We start from the raw sequence: 22259 nt of genomic DNA on the forward strand, positions 1-22259 counted from the left end.
CAATACCAGCGCACCGAGAGACACCCACACCGAGGCAAACAGGCGGCGGTATCTGTGTGTTGGTGCCGAGTGTTGGCCTCTCATTCGCCGGATAAAGTCGCGAGAGAGCGAGAAAGAGCAGCACGTGCAGTGGAGATTTCTCTAGTTTTTTTTTGTTCCGCTTTTCTCGGTGGGAGCTGCTCGAAGAGCTTCTCCTCCCACTCTCCGCCCGTCGAGCAGTTGTTGTTTATGGCTGCGTGGGCTTCTAATTGCTCAAAACTCTATGCCAATGGGGGCACTCGGCTGCATTTGGCGCTTTTGGGTCGCCAGTTGCGAGTTGAGCTCCGAATAGGCACCTCCCACTTCCACCGACTGGCGTTATATAACACCGAATGCGAAGATAAGCTAACGAAATCCGAATCCAAGCGGGTGTCTTTTCCACTGTCTTGCAGAAGGCGAAGGCAAATAGAAGCGGCGCTCGTTGAATCCTTTGGGGAGTTGGACCGCTTTTAGGTCACTTCCGCATCCTTCGAGCAATATATGTCACTTAGCGGAGCCCTATTTCATAGCATTTCATTTTCATTAGAGTTTTCAAGGTAGTAAGAAAATTAAGATACTAACTTAAAATAAGAACATTTATTATTACATATTACTTTGCTCAGAAAACTAATAAATGCGAGTTCTGCGCTTAGTCCCTAATTGACTTTAAGGATCTAAGCTTATTCAGAATTACAAAAGAGCTCACTTAACTGTATTAGTGCACAAATCTATTTTAAATATATAATTTATTAAAATGTTTACAAATAGTAACTTCAGCAAGTTAATTTACAGTTTAAAACTCAAACATTCTCTAAATCAAAACGGTAAATTCAATAGATACTTTTTGATTGAAATTTAATTTCTTGTTTTCTATAATCTTGGCTATAATTTTATTTAGTTTTTAAAATAATATAATATTTTTAATTTAATTTGTTTTTTGTTTAATTTCGCATGGAATTGAAGCGCTATAAAATTATCTTAAATATATATATATTTAATTTTAGGCTTTCATGGAGTTATTTTGGAGTTTTTTTTGTTTGATTTTTATCAAACATGCATATAAGCCAACTTGCATTATAAGAAAATAGCAGTTGACTGATTTTGAGCCGCATTGAAGGCCCGGATAAAATCGCCGGATAAACTCTCTCACCTACACCACACACACGTATCGCTCGCACACAAATACAGTTTCAGTCACTACTCTCTCTGCTCTCGCGAGAAACGAAATGCCGGCAAAACAACTTCACAGATACGATATCTGAACTTGAAATGCCGATGCACGAGAGAGAGAGAGAGCGCGCTCTCTCTTTGCACACCGTGTGTACGGTTGTGTGTGTGGCGCAGCTGCCGAGGTGTCAGTGTATCTGTATGCGCCTCCATCCAGGTGTGTGCGTGTGTATGTGTGTGTTTACAAAACAAAACTGAATTGAGAAAAAACCAAAAAAAAAAAACAAAGCAAAAGCATGCCAAGGCAGCAACAACACAATTTGTGAATGAACGAATAGTGGCGCACTCACACACACACGCACACAGATACTCAACCCACACCACTATCTCTAAGTGTGTGTGTGATTGTGGGCAGGGAAAATAAACGCGTTTACGCGATTCGTACAAAATTCGTGGGTCTTTTGAAAAAGAGAAGCACTGCAAAGAGCCAAAAGTGAACGTAGGTGTTTGGCTATAAGTTATATGCCACATGCTTATAGGTATTATACATATGCACGTACATATATTTCATATGCTGATGTATCTGTGAGTTATTAAAATGAGACGGCGACAAAAGAAACGAAACCAAAATGGTGTAGGCCAAGTGATCGGAGATCGGCGATCGTCGAGATATATCCATAGCGATAGCGAAGGTGTTTTTTCATGGGGCATTGGAGGGGAAAAAAGGGAAAATGGGAAGTCAGCTGCCAACACAATCCGCAGGTTGACACCGCTGATTTGTTGATTAAGTCGTTCGTCGAGCTGGCGACATTTTTTATACACCCGGTATTTTGGTGGCCAACAGGGCGTATTATTTTTCAAGCTGTTGTAAGCTGTTTGTAGATGAAATATTATATGTTTGGATTAGGCCCTATTAACAAATAGGTATAATAAAATTATTGTGCTAGAGTTACCTATCTACAGCATATATAAAAAGTTTTGCATTTAGCTTAAAATGCTAATGAAATTGCTAGTCTTTGATGATACCCAAATTAGTATATTAATGAGACAGCTAATAATAACTCTTGTAGAGATATTTTAAGTACATTTTGAATAAGCCTTTTGTACAATTAATGTATCGTATTACTTTAATTTAGTTGATAGATCCTCGTAGAATAGATTTCCATCAAATTATTGTGTGTTTTAATATCTATAAAGTGAATCTAGCGGATAACATTAGGTCGGTATAATATACACATAATGCTTTGTCTGTACTGTAACTACGCTAAGTACACTTCAGTGTCGCAAATGCCTACGCCCGAAAACGAAATAATAGTGTTCAGAAACCCCTCAAAACGGCAATCAAGGTAAAAGTTCTCGGCACAGATCTGCTTTTTTTCGCATTCAATGCGATTTGAGTGCAGCTGCAGGGGAATTTCGCAGCGAGATTCCTTCGCCTTTTGTGCTGGAAATCTTCCCACGGTTTGGCCCAGTCACCGTCGTTATTTTCGCCCTCTCAGAATTCAGCCTCCTCATTGTTGTCCTTGCGCCACCCCAGCAGCACCGCCGCCACCACCAACCCACCACCGCCGACCCACCCGATCGCAACCCACCACCACCACCATCCAAGTCCATCCGGGATCTCAGATCCCGTTGTGCAACCCCCGTAACTTTTTGGCGGGAAATCTCCGTCTAACGTCTTTTCGCTTGAAAGGCGGCCCAGTCAAGATCTTAGCGAGATTTTGTGTTTTTTTCTGTGGCCTGCGGCAAAGGAAACACACCGCCGAACGGGAGTCCTACATCCAGCCAAAGAAACGAGAACCACCCCGTCGGAGGGCGGAAGTTCTCCTTGGACTCCTGCTGCTCCTTTTTGCTATCCAACGTGAGTCGGCGTTTGATTTGGCTTTAATTGGAAAAGATCGCGATGGGAGGGCACACAGGGGAAAAGCAGGAGGTCCGAAATGTAGTTGACAATTTTAAGTTGAATACAAAGGAGACTGAAAAGTCATATAAAAGTTGTGATTACTATTAGGACTAAGGCTAATCTCTTCCTGCTCTTAAAGTTCTATCATAATCAACAAGTTATCTTTAGAGTTTTAGATTTTAAATATAACTTAATATTTCTTATATTCATTTTTCCCTGTGCATCCAGTATGATCGTCTGTGACTTTTCCATTCATTAGATGCACCGAAACACAATTTTCAATTAAGCACGCAAAAAACGCCAACATCCCGAGCAGTGCGACCAATGTCAGTCGCAATTTGCATTTGCAGCAGCAACTTGCGATGCGGCAACTACGCAGCAGCAACATCATAGTCGCAACAGCAGCAACACAAATGCAAAAGCTGCCGGCGCAATAACCATAAAAGCGAATGACATCTCAGCACCTTGAGGCGACGCCAACGGCAGGAGATCAGAGGAGATCTGAAAATGAAGCCCAGATCGGGCCATATACTTTAGTTGGGCGTTATTCTGGGGGTCAGACGGAGATGTCGCCGCTTATGCGCCAATTAAAAAAATCTAATTTGCATGCGAATGCGCGGTTTCTCACCTCTGAGATTCCCACGGATAAGCGAGCTCAGGAAAATTTCGTGCGGAAAGTCGGGAGAGTCTCATGATTTAGACCGAACAGCTGTTTGGATTTTAATCTGGAAAACATATTATATTTCTGCCAAGAAACGGAACAAAAACAGTTACAGTTAGCAGAAAATATAATTATTTACCTAAAAATGTATTTATATTAATATCGAGGTTAAAAATATCAAAATGAATGGCTGTACATTCACTTTGCGTTTGAAATCTTATTGGTTCCAGGTCTTTTGAAATTCCTAGAATTACTTAAAATAAAGAAATGATTTAATGACCTTTCTCCAGTTAAAACTTAAACAAATCTTCTTAAATCAGACGTATTTATTTAATATTATTGTTTTACTCGAAGGGAATTCCCCTACTTTTGTCCCCGAATTACTAAGCTTTCTGGGAAAGTTTCTTTGGCTCACATGGTGTGATTGATGATGCCACTGATGATGGCAAATTAAACTCAATCAAACGATTATAGATCCAATGGATGATTTACTATTTATTGTGGCTTCATTAATACTCAGATATCCTATAAAAAAATCAATAATATAGTTTCTTGGCTGCACACCAAAAGTAAGCTCAAAAGCATTTCAATATTTTCGCGACTTCCGCCCCTCTCTATAAGCATTTTTTGCGATCTATCATAACCTGTCCCGTCTGTTCGGCTTTTTTAAGCAATTAAGCCTTTCTTGCTGCCCATTTTTCTAAAGTCTCTTTTTTTTGGCACAACTTGGAGATCTTATCACGGCACTTTGCACTTCCTCCAACACACGAGTGCCTATTGTTGTAGTTGTTTTGGATGTTTTTCAAAATTTTTTTTTGTTGTGTTTTTGGTTTTGCTACCAACATGAGCTTAAATCACGCGCACGCCCCGAAATCTTGGCCAAGATCTCGCTTGGAAGACAAATTCGGAATGATTTACCTACAGCGATGAGATGAGTTAACCTTTACTTCTCTGATGAGGTGAGGGAAGTTGGCGGCTTGCGGGTGCGTCTCCATTTCATTCACAAAAGTTTTTGTCTTAATGAAAATCTCTTGAGTCTTGAGACTTGAGTCTGTGGTGGAAGTGGGAAGGTCGCTGGGATTAGTCTTAAAAAAAAAGAAGTTTAAACAAAGTTTAACGACATGACTGGAAGGCGTACACAGAAGCCAATTCTGTGTTCTTGGAGCATATGACCCTTGGTATTGCTTGTCTCAGTTTGTTTAATTGATTTTGTTGTTTGTTGAACGCAGATAAATGTTTAGTGGAGTCATTAAATCAAAGTGATTCTACCAGTGTTCCTTTTCCCTTCGCTAGAAACCCATGGTTACACGCTGCAAAAATCTTGTCATTGTTGGAAAAATATGATTTCTTTAGTGCATTTGTTAGGGTTCTTTTTTTCCCCAAAAAAATATAGAAATTTCGAAAATTTTATAAATTTGCATAAATTTTAAATCAATTTTTATTGAGGGTTGAAATTCTTTTAAGCTGATAACCCCTTTTTGAATTATTTTTCCAAACTTAGGACTACCTACTCTCTAAATCCATTATTTAAGAAAATATTATTTTTTTTAAAAAGGTATTAAGAAAAAAGGAATTACATATTATGAACATTCTGACAAGGGTTAGCAGCCTCCATCGATGAATAATTTTTATTCCAAAAAGAGCTACCATTATTTTCATTTTTTATTTCCATATTTATATATTGGGAAATAGCGCAAATGGAAATTAATTTAAAATTTAGATATATTTTAGGAATGTTTCGTTTTTACTTGTTTCTTATGTTTCTCAATGTGTCAGTGCGTATTCATGTTTTTCTTTCGCGTGTACTTCAACAAAGTTTTCCCAATCGATAGCAGCATTTTCTCACGTCGCTTAAATGACTTAATAACCCAATCCGAATGCAACATTTTGTGGCCGAGCTTTAAGTTGTTGGTAATCGCTGGACTCCCCCCCTCGCTGCCCGTTTTTGCCCCCCCTGCGGGACAGTAACTCGCTTCCGGTCTGCGGTCCTCCAATCATCAATGAATGAGTGAATGAATGAGTGAATGGGGCTATCGTGTGGTTTGTGTGTTAGAAATGCCATAAAAAATGCAACAGCGGCATAAAATTGATTTGATTGCCAAGAAGATGATCAAGCAGAAGCAGGAGCCGAAGCATCTGGTGGTAGGGGTATCTGCGAAGAGCCGGATCCGGAGGAGAATCCTACACCCGCCTCCAAGTCTAACTGATTTCGCCCATGGGCCATGGCAGGCAGGTTGCAGATCGTAAAAACACCGGACCCCAAGTCAAAGTCCCAGATGTAGGCCGAACCACTTTGATGAGCTTGGATCTGAGATGAGTAGAGTGGAGTGGCTTCCTCAGATCGAAACTGGCAATGAGATAGAGGCGAAGAAAGAGACAGGGATTCCGTCTACGACTGAGCTCGGCACATTTAGAGATTAACTGGTTTTATTGCCCGATTGGCTATAATATCTTTTATTTACGAGTCTCGGGCTAATTTGAATTTTCAACGTTTTCTTTTTTTGGGCTCTTTGCCTTTTGGCGCGCTCTCTTATTTCTATGGTTTCCCACACTTTTACAGGTGAATGGGGGCCGGGGCCCAAGTATTTTGTGAAAGATTTTTTGATCGCATGATTGTTATATTTTATTGATCGGCTTTATACATATATTGAAACGCTTCAGTTTTGGGGGCCGTCGTGTGTGTTTTTTGTGCGCGCCCCTTGGCCAGCTTCTTGTGTATGTTAATCGTTTATGCGTCCGAAGGTCCATTTCTTTGCTCTCCCATCGCATTTAATAGTTTAATTTTTATTTGAATGAACAGTTAATTTTATGCCAAGTGGCAAATGGTAGCCAACAGTATGCTCCTGCTTGTGGGAGTCTTTAAAAGCGTGTGTAATCCCCTGTCTCTTTTTCTATGTTTGGGCTCCCAAAATAAACATAATTTATGCTGAGAGCTGCCAAACGAATGACTTAGGCAGCGAACTCGAATTGAAGTTCATCCATTGATGATGATGATGTATCAGTGTTTATGCTAAGATTAAGATAGTTTCCAAGATAGGCCAAAATGGAAGGGAGTGCTGTGTAACACTTGGATCGGCATAGATATTCTCCTCGCCCTTCGATACAATGGAAATTAGTTCCGCTCACTCGCAAAGCTCATCAACGTGGAAGTCCCGAGCCAGCTGGCAAGCTTTTTTTTCCATTCCCATTTCTGATTCCCAAACTGCGCAACAGCAAAGACTGAAAGAGATTGTTAAATTGTTCATTAGCAGGCGCAGCTGCGTTGTCTGTCTTCCCTCCTTCTAGTTTTTTGTGTCCTTTGCGCAGCGAAAATCCCAAGGGAATCAAAAGAGGGAGGAAGATTGGTTCTTTTGCGTTCGGGTTGGGTGGTATGGGGTGGAAGGAAGGAGGAGGAGGACCGCCGGCAGTCAAAGACGCAGCCGGTCCTTGGTCTTTTTGTGTCCTAGTCCCGCCTCACGGGGTGGCGTTGGCGAGCCTCAGGATAGGTCCTTGAAACGGGATCTCTGACAGCCCCTTAAGTGCGCAATAAGCAATTTCCACGAAGGGTGGTGGCGGTTCGCCCGAGCGCCCTATAAATCTTGCCACACCTTTTCCCACTCGCAACTCGTTTTCCCTAAATGGGCAGCTGCCTGTTTGGCTGATCCTCAGCGACGGGGCTTTCGGTCCGTGACAGATTGATAAATATTTTCAAGATTTTCTCCAGATGAGCAGCATTTTCCTCGGGAAAAGGGGGAGTCTCAGGGATAACCACCCGCCCCAGCTGATGAGATCTGTGCACAGTAAAAATTGATTCTACATTTTTTTAAATAAAATTTTAAAATTTAATAATGCGAGTTAATTATACAAATTAATATCTAAGTAATATACAAAATTCATGACTTCCTTAGCCTCTATTTCACTTTTTATTTTTCCCTTGCGAAATATGAAAAACCAGAATTCAAAATTGGGCAAACTAATTAGAGCACTCTAAACAGTGACTTTTCGATTATAATTGAATTAAATCGAGGTTATCATAAGCCGCATTGCTAACCAAGTACAATAACGACTTTTTTCACCGTGCCAAACCGCTCAGCGTATATATTTATGTCATTAAATTTAAGCATTTTCGTTTAGGCCATTCAGCTGGCCAACCTGTGATTAAGTTGGGCCCTGACTTGGCTTGGCTCGCTGTCTGTATTCTGTATTCCTCCTCCTGCCTTCCCTGCTCTCTTTTGGCCAATTGCATGTCCCGGCTAATAGTTGCAAGCTCCGCCACAAGAAATTCATATGAAATTATAAACGTTTTAGTTTTATTGTGCGTTTCGCGTCGACTCGGACTGGCCATTTGAGTTTGAGCCAAGTTGAGCCGAAATGGTAGAATGGTGGCGGTGGCGGAGGTGGAGTCCCCACATAGCAGTGATAAATGTTTCCTACGCCAAGGTATTTCACCCGCGGCATTCACAACGGCAGGAAAAAATCATACAAATGCAAATTTAATTGTAGTTCGCCGCATCCCAGTGGCACATAAACGCACAAATATCTCTCGGGGATTCAGTCTGGCTGGCTGCAAATGAATGCTTTCAACGTGGCACGCAATTTAAGTGGGCGGGGGGCCCGAGGGCATGGTCCAGAGTCAGTGGCAACACAGGCGGATATATATCCCACATATATGTTGTTATGTGCCAAAAACCAAAACTCAAACGAATTCATTTGAATTTCTTTAAATGTTGCCTCTGCGGCGATGTCTCTGTTTATGATTTGCCTAACGGTTTGCCAAATCAACTTTCTGCAACTCCACCTACTGATCTTTTTACCTTTCTACCGAAACTTTTTCAGCGTCTAGCGCTGGTCGATTAATTTTCGTTTTTTATTAATCTTTGCAGGACCATCCTGCATATGACTTTTTAATAGGTACTTCAGTTTTTATGAGAGTTGCCCATTTTTTTGTACCATCAAAAAGCACATAATAAAAGTTTGATTTCGATATTAGAAAGGCACTCCAACTTTACACATAATATAATTACAAGGAATTATAAAACTTTTTTTTTTAATAGCTATTAATTACTAACATTAAAGCCATTCTCGACTTTTCTACTGGCGTCTCCCACATGTTACTTGAAAATAGAACACTTGTTTCATTCGTAGCTCCTCGTAATTGCATTTACAATTAAAACCAAAATTACCTTCACAGCTGTTTGCTACAATTCCGACACCTTTTCCGCTCCAACCGCAAAAAGGATCAGATGCGATCCTTTCGTCAGTTTGGTTTCCGTGTGGCTCGTGTGTTTCCCTGTCAGCTGTTCTTTCTCAGATTTTTCTCGGCTCGACTTCTGTTCCGGCGGCTTCGTCAACTTCTTCAGCTTCTGCAGCATTATTCGCCCTCTGCGCGCCAACAACTTCTTAAGTCGGATCCTGATCCCACCAGCAGCTGGCCTGCAATTCTTCGGCGGCTCCTGCTGCCCAAACAAAGGATACCCTGCGGGGTCGCAGGACTCGCATGTTTGTCAAGAGGTCAATAATCTCAGATGGGGTGACTGCTGATTTCGGTTAGGGGAAGGCGGAGTTCATGCAGAAATCTTAGCTAAATCTAATTTGGAATTTTGGTAGAGAGGCATTTTCAAAATAAAAAGTAAGTTCAGACGTCACAATATTATTGATGCAATAAATACTTTTTAGATATCTACTAAAATCATTTAGTTTTGGGCCTTATATTTTGATTTAACTTACTTTTTATATCATCCCTGAACTTTATACTATACTATAATTTCTTACATTTCACATGGCAGATATTATATTCATTGTTGTCCTTGTTGTCATGCATTAAATCTAAAGATTCTTCACCTCTTAATGCCGATATTCTATTGTTACCTTACACAATTGTATCTAGTATCTCACCGATTTGATCGCCCCATTCCGTGGATCCTGCCCCGATGTCATTAGCGCTGAATACAAATATGCAACATTTATCGATCAAGGATGTAATGCGGGTGAGATACCCCGCCCCGGCCCCCTTCCTTTGCGCTACTTGCAAGGGATGTGTGAGTGTCCTGGAGAAAACTGAAGAAATCACAGACAAAGTGTAGGTAGAAATCTAGGTAGTCCTGCGAAAGGTAGGAAATTAGATGTTATTGTATAAGGACACACCGGGCCGTAGATAATAACAATAATGAACAGGAGTAGCGCGCGCCAATGTGAACTGGGAACAGCTGATGATCCAGAGGGAAACCCTGGATGGATCATCTGACTGAGAGGATTCAGGTGCGGGGGAGTTGGGATTTTGTCTCAGTTCCTTTTTTCATCCTGCTTTCTCTGATGATTTTTTTTTCTTTAGCCCTGCAGCACGTGACTGCCTTTGGCGCCCTTTTTTTTGTGCTGCCCCTGACAAATTATTCATTTGAAAGAGTTGTGCTGAAAGCGGAGATCGATCGGGTATTGGGTTTCGAAATCTGTTTTACTTTGTTGCGCCCACACCGGAAGCAGAGTGGAACCTCCTTGCGGGGCTTCGCAGGAAAGGAAACCCGTCGATATCTGCATGCAAAGCCTTGCAACATCGGCAACATGATCAGTGCAATTTGGCGGAAGGGGGTTGTCAGATTGCCAGATTGCCGGCTATAGACTATCATCGGCCATCGGCTATCGGCTATATTCAGCCAGGCCCAAAGACGGTTATAATTGGCCCAAGGCAGCAACAATTTATCAACGCCGATTGCCATTTGTGTTGACAACTAACATTGTGGACACTGTGGACATTTGAGCAGTGGATCAGGAAAGGAATGGGGCACGAGTACTAGTATGTAGTATGTAGTACTCCCTGGCTTCTTGCAATCTGTAGTTGGCATGAAGCGTGTTGATTTCGCACTTTACAGCTTGTAAAACCAGCAAAGGCAGTGGCCACTAGCCACATACTAGCCACGCTATGAAATTATTTATTTAATAATCGGACGGCGAGTCATGGAAAATGGAAATGGTCAGCAATTGTCGTTAGTTGCTACTATATGTTGCAGCCGCTAATTGTGCACGAAAACGCCGCAACATCACAGAATTTATTAAGTTTCAATTATGTACATGGGCAAAATACGTTGGCACTGCCAATTGGCAAGGCATAAATCTCCAAAGAAGTCACTCTCTCCCTCGCTGAAAACTTGGCCCGGCTGTCAAATTAGCACGCCAACAACTTGGCCATTAGCAATGGCCAACTCTTTGGCCTGGCAGCTCTGATCTGGCTAATCAGCTGCCTGGCTCTTCGTTGCCTGTTTTCTGTTTGCCACAGCAGCCACACGTTGCATTTAGGCTGCCAATTGCAACATTGCGGAATATGACAGCACTGATTCATTCCAAGTGGTCTAATTAGTTCTTAGCTTCTAATATTATCCAGCTTCTAATATTATCCAGTTTGTCATATCAACTTATTGATGCATGGAAATTGAACAATAAGGATATTTTCGTGTTAAGCTGCATCAGGAGCACTTGCACCTCCTCAATTAACATACTTGTCAGCCACTTCTAAACGTTCTGTACTACTAGAATACTGAAGTAGACCTCATCTTCCAAACGGTTTTCCTGGGAGTCCAAATTAAGTTGAACAAATGGAGGGTTGCTTTCGGGTTGCGTATTTCATATTCAGCCAGCAGCGGCAACTTAAGCTGCCCCACCGGCAACATGCAACTTGTGTGGTCTGTTGCTGCTCCTGCGGCTTTTGCTGTTGTTGCTGCCCCTTGCAGTTGCAACTTTTGTCGTTGTCCGTGCATAAATCGTGTGAAATATCGCATTTCGCGCATTTTCGCTTCGTGTTAACGAGTGTCACATACGCACACATGAAAAACAATCGCCTGCAACAAGCATTTATTTGTCTTTTTGCTGGCGAATGTTGTTGCTGCAGTTGTTGTTGCTGTTGGTGTTGCTACTTGGTCTGGCAAGTGCTTGTTGCTGTTGTCGCTGGGCTTGCTCTGGGCATTTGCATATTGACAGCGTAGTGTGATAATGCTGTTGACATTGATATAGCTTCAAAAGTCTGGCTATAGACTGTGGGACAGTCTATGTTGCTGCTGCCCCGACTATTGTTGCTAGTTGCTGGTTGCTGCTGCTGCAACTGATGCTGCTGCTGCTGCTGCTGCTGCAACGCCCACCAAACAATTGACAGTCGACAACATGCCGGCGAGGCAGGCGAAAAAACTTACAGAAATAATGCTAAAACGAGCGCAGAATCTGATAAAGTTGCGGCTGTTGCGCATGCGCATGTTGCACGCCTACAAAATCATGTTGCACGTCAGTTGAGCGCGCTTTTTGCCCTCAAAATATTTGTGGCCAACTGTGTGTGTGTGCTGCGCTCATTTAAATTCTGCAATGATTTTTGCCAAGTACTTTGGCTTTTACTCCGTTCAAGGCCGCCTTTTCGAACCGCTTGTGTGGCATCCGGCTGGTTTGGTCTCGTCTGGTCCATAAGCTATATATGCTATATCCTATGTATATGCTGACAGACGGCAGCCGAGAAGGCGGAGTCCAGGGAGATCGGATTTCTAGTACTATGTTGTTGTATACTACTATACTACTGCTGGGCGGCAATTGATTCTTAAAAAACGTTGACAACTTACATGTTGCAGCAACATGCTGCCGCCGCGTTGACAAATTGGCTGCATGTAGATGCAACATTGCAGCGGAAATTGGAAATTACTTAAAAGAATACTGTCGAAAACAGAAAGCAGAGCGAACGCCCACCAAAAAATGGGCTTGCGGGTAATCCCCGCCAAATGGAAGATGAAGTAAGAGAGCCGAACACCCAACTAATAATCGCATAATACACGTACCAGGCTAATGATTAACCTGCATCATTATCGCTCCAAGATCTCAGATGCTTCTCTCCTGTTTTTTTTTTTGTTTTTCATTTTTTTCGGTTTTTGCCCATCGAAAATTAGCTGCCGTATCTGCAGAAGCGCTTCCGAGTGGAGTTTGGGCTCTTGGATGGGCTGCGTCCAGGGGCAGGACAACAAAGCATCCTGCACTTTTACTCGCCCCATTCAAGCCAAACCAGGAGGATGATGGCCCCGAGGCACAGACCTGCAATCTGGCTTTATTTTATGCGCGGAGCGCGCTTAAAAATGCAGTCAACGTCGCTTTGGATGGGGCAGACAGGAACCTGCCGCTTAGGCGAATGCCTCACGGGCCCCAAAAAGGCAAACGGCCCGACAACAACAGCAGCAGCACAGCAGCAGCAGCAGCAACATCTACTGCGGCAGCAACAAATGGCATTAAAGAAAAAAAAAACATCACTGCGGGGCGAGGGAAAATTCACTGCATCCTCCCACTTTTTGCTGGTACGCGAATGTTGCCTCTAGATGGGCCTATTATGTTGCTGTTGCTGCTGCTGCGGCTGCTGCTGCTGCTCTCGATGTTGCTGCTGTTCGCCAATCATTAAATGCGTTTTTCATACTGCTGTTGATTTGGGTTTTTTACGTTTTATGCGGGAGTTGCCGCTGCTGCCGCTGCGATTTTTGATTTATGAACCAGCAAATGAGTTTGCGAAAGGAGATCAGGCAACACGAACGGACCGCGAATGTATATCAAATAAGTATACACCCACACTTCCGGCTGTAAATTGAATTGGGGGCGTGGCCGGTGGAATGTTGCACCCCATGCTGCCAGCGGGCATTCGGATAATTATGCGCATGTTGCACGCTGTCCGCTCGATAGTTTTGGTTTGGCCAACATCAAAGTGGCAGTGCCAGGAGAACGACAGCGACAACGACGACAAATCGCTGAAAGTTACAGTTTAAGTTGCTGCCAATCACCGCAACAGCAACAGCTACAGCAATAACAGCAGCAACTGCAGCTGCAGCAGCGGCGGATAATCAGAATTCCAGCATTTTCACCTGTTGCTAAAGCTTGTGCAGCCTGACATGTGCCGCACATGCCGCGCTGCCATTTGTCTGCACTTTAATGATGCGCCACATCTAACTGCAACTGCAACATCAACGGCAGCAGCAGCCACATCAACCATCTACTGTGTGCACGCAGAAAAAATCAAATAGCCACTCAGTTTTCGATAAATTAATAAACCAAAAGTATAATAGAGCCATAATTTGAAAAAAAATGAGACTACAGTTACTAAATGCAAATTATTATTTTAAAAAAATTATTATAATATGTAAAAAAAACAAACATTGGAAGTATTGCAGTTCTTGCTAGATACTTCTAATATTTTTGAACTGAATTAAATATTGAAGATTTAAGGTGACTGGAGGTAATGGTCAAAGTAGGAAGTAATCTGATGCAAATAAAAATAACCCCGTAAATACCAGGAAATTTATAAAATTGTACGATTCAGAAACTCATTCGATCGCCATTCGAATTGTTAAAACCGAAAATGCATAGCTTTCCAAGAGTGCAACAATGTATATGTCAGAATTCATGTCATTCATGAATGCCATTATTTCATAATGCGTAACAGGAACCGAAGAATTTAAATTTTTTAAAACGAATTTTTGCATTTTATTTTGTTGCATTCAAAGCGATTCCATGCTTATGCTTCGATTGCTAATTAATGCGAACTTCTATCATTCATGGGCGTAATTAGCGATGCAGACAGCGAGCGCTTGTAGGTCATGAATTTGAATTCCACTCCGACATTATGGGTTCTACGAATTATTTTTATACGTATCTGATAAATAGAAGCCCAGTCCAAAAGCAGAAACAGTATCAAACATAGAGCAACATGCCACCCAATACCAAAGACAAAACCGTAGTGCTTTACGAATCTGATGCCCAGACAGTAGACGGTGGATTGTCGACGGAGCTGAGCAATCCGAAGACCACCGATGGCAGGAAAATGAAGCTGGTATGGTTCAATATAGTGTTGTTCCTGATCCTTCACATATCTTCGCTATATGGAGTGTGGCTGTTCTTCACTTCGGCCACGTGGACAACGTTCCTGCTCCTTTGGCCAGCGGTTGTGGTGACCATTTTGGGAGTTTCCGGCGGTGCCCATCGTTTGTGGGCTCATCGCACCTTCAAGGCGAATACACCGCTCAAGCTGATCTTTTTGTTCCTGAACACTTTGGCCTTCCAGGATGCGGTCTACTATTGGGCCCGGGATCATCGTGTGCACCACAAGTATACGGAAACTGATGCGGATCCGTACAATTCCCAACGTGGCTGGTTCTTTGCCCACATTGGATGGTTGTGCTGCCGAAAGCATCCGGATGTTGTGGAGAAGGGCAAGCAAATAGATCTATCCGATCTGGAGGCAGATCCACTGATCATGTTCCAGAAGAAGTACTATCTGCTGCTGATGCCAATCATTTGCTTTGTCCTGCCCACCGTTGTGCCCATGTATCTGTGGGGCGAGTCACTCAATGTGTCCTGGCACGTGATGACCCTGCTTCGATGGTGCATCAGTCTGAATCTCATCTGGACGGTCAATAGCTCGGCCCACATGCACGGCATGCGGCCCTACGACAAGAACATATGTCCAGTGGATCAAAGCTTCCTCATATTCTTTCATGTGGGTGAGGGATACCACAACTACCACCATGTCTTTCCCTGGGACTACAAGAGCGCCGAGCTGGGCAAGTATTCGCAGGATGTGACCACTAAGTTCATCGAATTTATGGCCTATTTGGGTTGGGCCTACGATCTCAAGAGTGTCTCACTGGATTCGGTTAAGCAGCGAGCCCAGCGCACTGGCGATGGATCACATCCTGTTTGGGGATGGGGCGATAAGGATCAACTAAAGGAGGACGTCGGCGTGACCACCATTAGCCACCAGCGAAATGGAAAGTAAACGACGGACTACCTCAAGACATTATCTAGACACCTAGGGCACCAACAGGCATAATTAAAACGAATGGTTGCGTTTCAATTGAATTTCGAATTAGGAATTGGATTGTTGCCCGAGTTTTTCGACTTTGATATAACCCACTGACTTTGTTTTTTAATTATATACTGCTTTATTCTCAGTACTAAAATGTAAAAAATAACACTAATGATAACTTTCTTTAAAATAAACTGTATAAACTGTCTTCACCCTGTGAAGACTAGTCAAACTTAAATGAAAGGAAGACTAACAAAGACTACTTATGATATGGGAGAATAGCGAATGGAAAGTAAAATAAACAAATCCGCTTAGTTGACTTCTGGCCCCTCGGGAATACTTACTTTTCTCCTGGGGGACGGGACATTTGCATTTTCGATTCGGCACCGCAAAGATTGGAGGAGGTGGTGGCTCACAGCGGGCAGTTGGCCCCACACAATGCGAAAGGGGATTGCAAGGTGGGCAGACTTAACTAGAAACTGTAGATTGTCCGTCCCAAGGCCGGTTGAATTTATGGCCAGGTGCCAATTGAGGTGGGGGCCTATTGAAAAATGCCCCGTACTGGACACACTAATTAGTTTGTTACCCAAGACCCCGAGGCGAGTGCATAATTTAGGTAGCGAATTCCTTGGCCAGGCCCAAAACGCCCACACATCGGAGGAACTGGATCTTTCCTGGAAAGCATATCGGCTTGGGGCTATGCTAATACCTCCACCCTTCCTGGAAGCTGGCATCCTGCCAAGACACTCCTACTCCATATCCAAGAGATCGTAACCCGAGGTGGATCTGCTGTGATCTACATTTGCATAATTGCAGACCAAAGTCGGCGCTGACTTTCCGTCTGATTAATAATAATAATAATTCCCTTAAAAGTGATTTCCCTTTCCTGAAATGGGGAATACGAGGAGGAGACGCTTAGACCAGAAGCTGCCCTTCCACCAAAGACTCCTCGGCGGTTTCCAAAACAGTTTCGGGTAAGTCGACTTGGGAATGAGTGATTGCTGTTCGTAATATGATATCTTTTATAGATCACCGCTGGCCAATGAAGCTCGTTTGTCCTCAAAAAAGGATAATGGCATGTCGTAAGTAAATATCTTTGCTGGTGAGGCACCTTATATAACACTTTACTTGCTATTTATAGCGACTTGGAAGCCTTCATCAATGTTTTAAAATGTGGGTTTGGTACTGGCTGCTTGGCCATGCCATATGCTTTTCTAAATTCAGGTTGGTTAGTTGGTCTTATATGCACTTTTTCCCTGGGCTTCTTCGTTCTATATGCTATGCATATTCTGGTATAAGTTACTAGCTCATATATTTCAATAACTCCTTAGCTAAAAAGTTATCTTTGCAGCTTCATCACATTAATAATTTGGGTGTCCAACATAATATGCCAATGATCAGTTATCGAAAGGCAGTGGAACTGTCTATCAGAAAAGGACCATCAATGTTTCATTACCTGAGCAAGCCCTTTGGGTCGGTGTAAATCAGCTCCTATACTATATGTTTTCTAAACTTTATCCTTAAGGTATTTAGTGGATGTCCTGCTATGTGTCTATCATTTTGGCGTGGACTGTGTCTATGTGGTTTTCATTGCCAAGAGTTTAAAGCATCTGGGGGATATGTATTTGTGGGTCTGGGATGAGAGGCTCTATATGGCATTGATAGCCTCTCCACTGATCCTAACATTTTTGATTCGGGATCTTAAAAGCCTTGTGCCGTTCGCAATAATATCCAACTTTCTTTTAATAACAGGTTGGTTATACCCCTTATATTCTAGTTATCTATTACTTAACTTATTTTATTGTCACCGTAGGCTATTTTATCATTTTAAACTACCTATTTCGGGATCTCCCTGAGTTTGAACATCTTCATGCCATTCAGCCGCTGAGAAACTTTCCCATATTTTTTGGCACTGTACTTTTTTCCATTGAATCTGTTGGAGTGGTGGGTTTTTGTACTTCTAAGATCTCCTTGAAAATCTCACTCTCTGCAGATCCTTTCCCTCGGTCGAAGTATGCGAAACCCGAAAAACTTGATGGGAACCGGCGGAGTTCTAAATCAAGGCATGATCGTAGTAATTAGCTTCTATGCTATCTTCGGCTTCTTTGGATATTGGCGATATGGCGAAAATACATCCAATTCGATTCTGCAGAATATGCCTCAAAACGATTTGTGGGTATTTATAATTTATGATTTTTGAAGTTGATGAACTAGAATCCCCTCTCTCTTTTGTAAGCTTTCCAAAATTCGCGACTGGCATGTTTGCTCTCGCAATATTCTTTAGTTATGCCCTCCAAGGATACGTAACTGTGGACATTATCTGGCGGAATTACTTGGAACCGGAATTGGAGGACAGATATTTACAAACGGTGGAGTTCCTGCTGAGAATTGCGCTGGTAATCGCATCCGTGCTGGTGGCCATCCAGTATCCGGACTTTAGCCTTTTGCTATCCTTCGTGGGATCATTTTGCTTGGCCCAACTGGGTCTGATCCTGCCGGGAATCGTGGACATCTGCCTTCGCTATGAGGAGGACTACGGTCCTGGCAGGATCTTTCTCATCCGATCCATGCTATTTATTTGTATGGGCTTCGCTGGCGGAGTAGCTGGTACAGTGGTAACCCTACAAACACTCTACGCTCGCTATCCGGTTGTAAGAAGATAGTTATAGGTGCTGTATATTTAATTTATAATATTTAAAAATGTATATATTAATAAAAACATATGGAAAAATGTATAAAAATTTGTCTAAGCTCTTAAGTTCTTTCTAGTATTTAAAGAAGGACATTCATTATAAACGCGATTTGGAGTATTTACCAACTAATCAGGCTTATTTTCTTAAATTCCAGTCACTTTGTGAAAGACGTCATGTCTTTACGATATTCATTTTTGGTTTTTTCAACAATACAGACATAACATTCGAACATGGGCGATAAAGGGTAATATTATTTAATCACTCTTGACAATTGATAAAACAATTTTCTTTCACAGAGGTTTTGATCCTTATGAAAATCGAAATGTGGCTCATCCGATATCGTAAGTTAACCAATTAACAATCACTTGGCGCTTATATCTGATATTTTTTCTACAGTGATATTGGGGCGTTTTTTTCGCTTCTTAAATGTGTCGTTGGAACGGGAGTAATGGCCATTCCATTATCCTTTAATTATGCTGGCATCGTCACTGGCATTATCCTTCTAGTTTCGGTATGCTTTATGCTCATCCATGGAATGCAGATGCTGGTGAGTCTTACTTAGTTACTCTTAAAACTAGTTATATTTTTGCTGTTTTTCATGCTTGAAGATTATTTGCATGATTGAGTGCTCGCGTCGAATGCAAATTGGATATGCCACTTATCCAGTCGCGATGGTATACTCATTTGACCAGGGACCCCGGTTCTTTAAGTATATCTCAAAGGCCGGAACATATATAGTCGATGGAGTATTGGCATTCTCCCAATTCGGTGTCTGTGTCGTGTACAATGTCTTTGTGGCTGCCACCTTAAAGCAACTCATCGACGTTAACTGGGGAGTGGCAGACTTGAGAATCTATATAGCCCTGATCGCACTCTGCCTCATACCCCCGTTCCAAATACGCAAACTAAAGTACCTAGTGCCATTCAACATTTTGGCCTCCATACTCATCTACACCGGATTCTCCTTGATGATGTACTATCTGTTCGTCGGCCTGCCTCCGATAACGGAACGCAACATTTTCTTTGGTCGCATCGATAAGATACCTTTATTTTTTGGTATTGCCCTCTTCTCCATCACATCGGTGGGCGTGGTGAGTTCTTTAAAATTATTTCAAGAGTCTGACAATTTTTCTAAGTGCTGCAAACGCTCGTAAACGCTTTCCCAGATGCTGGCCATAGAAGCTGAGATGGCCAAGCCACGGCACTACCTCGGCTGGTTTGGAGTACTCGATCGGGCAATTCTGTTGGTTATAATTTCGTATGTGACTTTTGGTCTCATGGGATACTGGCGTTATGGCGACGATACTGCTGGTAGTATTGCCCTAAATATTCCCACAGACGAAGTGTAAGTTAAGCTCTAACTACATCCACATGATTCCTGAATATTGTGTAACCCGCAGACTTTCGCAAGTTGCCAAAGGGTTTATTGCCTCGGCCATTTTCCTGACCTATCCGTTGGCGGGATTCGTGATCATTGACATTATAATGAATCACTTTTGGAACAAAAATGGAGATCTCCCCAACGCGGCTTTAAAGGAGTCTATCCTTCGTGTATGTATTGTAGTTCTAATTTGCATAACCGCGATAATTGCTCCCAATCTGGGTCCTCTACTGTCGCTGGTTGGAGCGCTTACCATATCGCTGTTGAACCTGGTATTTCCCGCACTAATTGAGATCTGTCTGTACTATCCGCCGGAGTATAACTATGGCAAGCTAAGATGGGTACTTGTGAAGGACATATTTTATGTGGTTATTGGCATTCTCATCTTGGTGCAAGGCACCGTCTTCTCCATCAAGGACATGATTTCGGAGTGGGGTGGTGATGACACCACAACTGAAGGACCTGAAACTACTGCGGAGGCCACTACTGCTAACATGTCCGCTCTTACCACGGCGCTGACCGCCGCTCCTCCAGATGCACCCGGTTTCAGATTTCTCTAAAAAGATAGACTTCTTCAACCATGTGCGATCGTCAATCAGAAATTTGCAGTAAGCTCGAAGCTTCGAGCGCGTTATACAATTATAAATAATTTATTTTAAATCTATTTTCTAAAAAGTTTACTTATTCGGTGTATGTATTCTAGCCCGGCCTATTAATGTTCACAAGTCGGCTTGACGGATCAAAACGCTGGCCTTGTGTCTGCAGTTGCCTGAATCCTTAAAGACCTGAGCTCGAATTCTTGGCGTGGCATGTTAAAGCCACCTCTCTGGCTCTCTGGGCAGCGGGCGCCATCCTTCCAAAGGTCAGGCCCACCGCCCACTGATTTAACCCCCACCTGAGGCCGGGCACAAGCCATTATCGATGGTGATGACGATATGGCGTTGGCAGTGCGGGTAATTCCCTCATTAGCTGTGGGAGTTTGGCGACGGCAGCCTGGCATGCGGCATGAGGCAAGTGTGCAGTCAGCGTCGGCAGCCGGCAACCTGCAACATGCAACACACGACGACGGACAACCTGTTCCAGCTGCAGCGCACACGTCTTCTCCGATGCCGGCCACTCGTCAGCCCACTTAACGATGTGCTCCGGAATTTATGCCGATATGGTAATGCATCCACGCTGCGACTGCGACTGGGATTGGGATTGGGATTGCGATTGGGACTGGGACTGAGACTGGGACTCTGAATCTCGAGACTGCCTCATTATGCCATTGATGGACTGCAGTTGAGCATTTGGATTGCGTAATTTATTGTTTTGGGTCGTTTCGGCCCGATAAACTGGTGTTTTGCTGTTGGCCGCCGCGTCCCGTTGTCACTTCGATTTCCAAGCCAAAAACGGTCAACGGGTCCGCTCGTCATTTGTGTGGCATTTTTTGCCAACGCCTGGCTGGCCGGTCTCACTTTCCGCCGGGGGATTGCCTTGCTTTGGCCATTTAAGGATCTAATTAGCTACGCAGTCGGCATGCAAAGCCAGGATGATGATGATGATATCTAAGGCGGTTTTCCAAGGAAATCCCCAACGAGAGCCACACGTGTGCGCTGGCAGTTTCAAAGTTTCAAAGTTTCAGAGTTCCTATACCTATTTATGTTTATTTCAGACCATCGAATCCCTCCCAGCGAGGAGGTCACAAGGTTAAGCAGTTGCCCCAAAGAGTTTTGCGTATACGCAACCAAGCGTCTCTTCTGTGATTGCAGCCAAAGTGCAACAAATCATTTCCCATAGCCAGTTTGCAGGAACAACAAATCCAAAAAAAATAAGAATCCAAATAATAGCTAGGAGTATAGAAGAGAGATCTTCGAGGCAGCCAATTTGTGTTCCGTTGCTTTGCCGTTTGTATAAATCAATTGGCAATGAGGCAAGTACTGGGATGATGCTCCTCGGGACTCGGAACTCGCGACTGCCCGCTGTGCGTTGTCTATCCTATAAATTGCACCCCCATCCACCGACCGACCAAGTGCATCGAGTCCATCGCGTCTTCCTCCTTCTGCGCCTCTAATGCGTTATGTGTGTTTGGACTATGATTTTTTCACTTGTTCGCGGTGCGTGCACTGCGTCTGTGATTGGTCTATAAATTACTGGGTTTATTGCGCTGCAAGGTCCACGCCCCCACCCCCGCATGACACTGATCGATTACCCCAAAAAAAAAAAAAAAAAAAAAGGAAAAATAAGAGAGCCCTTATCGCCGGCTCGCAAATATTTGCCCATCGAAACGCCCGTTTCCTTTCGGATATCTCGAGGCGAGCGAATGATGTATTTGCCGCCTGACGACTTTACTTTCGATTTCAATTTGATTTTCGGTTACCGGATCGACGGCCACTTCGATTTGTGGTAAAATATTTGCACAATTTCGAGGGTCATTGCTGGGGATCATGGGCGATAAAGAAGTGTACAAGTTTGTGACACATCCTTATATTAATAAAATTATTTATGTAATGATTCATTACTGAAATGAGTGCTACCCATAAAATCCAGGCTAATCTTTCCAATTCCAACTTATTGTTAACGATATGATTAACTTAAGAATTAATAACACATTTAAGGCTTCCTTTCTAAAATCGAAATCATGACTAGGTTACCGAGTTAACAAACCGTTC

The 22259-nt window shown here is 43.0% G+C and overlaps 3 protein-coding genes across 4 annotated transcripts; all 3 read left to right on the forward strand.

Moving 5' to 3' along the window:
• The first annotated feature begins 14398 nt into the window (after nucleotides 1-14398).
• On the forward strand, nucleotides 14399-15854 carry LOC6737597 (acyl-CoA Delta-9 desaturase). Its single transcript, XM_002084393.4, has one exon. It carries the CDS (start codon nucleotides 14437-14439, stop codon nucleotides 15502-15504), a length of 1068 nt encoding a protein of 355 aa, XP_002084429.1. The 5' UTR covers nucleotides 14399-14436; the 3' UTR covers nucleotides 15505-15854.
• Nucleotides 15855-16353: 499 nt separating this feature from the next.
• On the forward strand, nucleotides 16354-18249 carry LOC6737598 (proton-coupled amino acid transporter-like protein CG1139). 2 transcript variants are annotated; one of them, XM_044922916.1, is made up of 8 exons: nucleotides 16354-16508; nucleotides 16563-16616; nucleotides 16676-16826; nucleotides 16886-17007; nucleotides 17060-17286; nucleotides 17348-17475; nucleotides 17528-17706; nucleotides 17771-18249. In XM_044922916.1, the coding sequence occupies exons 1-8, from the start codon at nucleotides 16426-16428 to the stop codon at nucleotides 18195-18197; spliced, it is 1371 nt and encodes a 456-aa protein (XP_044778851.1). In that variant the 5' UTR covers nucleotides 16354-16425; the 3' UTR covers nucleotides 18198-18249. The 2 variants fall into 2 exon arrangements, with proteins under 2 accessions (XP_044778851.1, XP_016031381.2); XM_016171291.3 differs by having other exon boundaries at nucleotides 16355-16508; nucleotides 17348-17478; nucleotides 17771-18246.
• Nucleotides 18250-18368: 119 nt separating this feature from the next.
• LOC120284754 (glutamate transporter polyphemus) lies at nucleotides 18369-20272 on the forward strand. The gene is made up of 6 exons (XM_039293383.2): nucleotides 18369-18471; nucleotides 18524-18568; nucleotides 18624-18774; nucleotides 18836-19318; nucleotides 19394-19572; nucleotides 19628-20272. The coding sequence occupies exons 1-6, from the start codon at nucleotides 18458-18460 to the stop codon at nucleotides 20166-20168; spliced, it is 1413 nt and encodes a 470-aa protein (XP_039149317.1). The 5' UTR covers nucleotides 18369-18457; the 3' UTR covers nucleotides 20169-20272.
• Nucleotides 20273-22259: the final 1987 nt, after the last annotated feature.

Source organism: Drosophila simulans, chromosome 3L (genome assembly GCF_016746395.2).
Source record: "Drosophila simulans strain w501 chromosome 3L, Prin_Dsim_3.1, whole genome shotgun sequence".
NCBI classification, from domain to species: Eukaryota; Metazoa; Arthropoda; class Insecta; order Diptera; family Drosophilidae; genus Drosophila; species Drosophila simulans.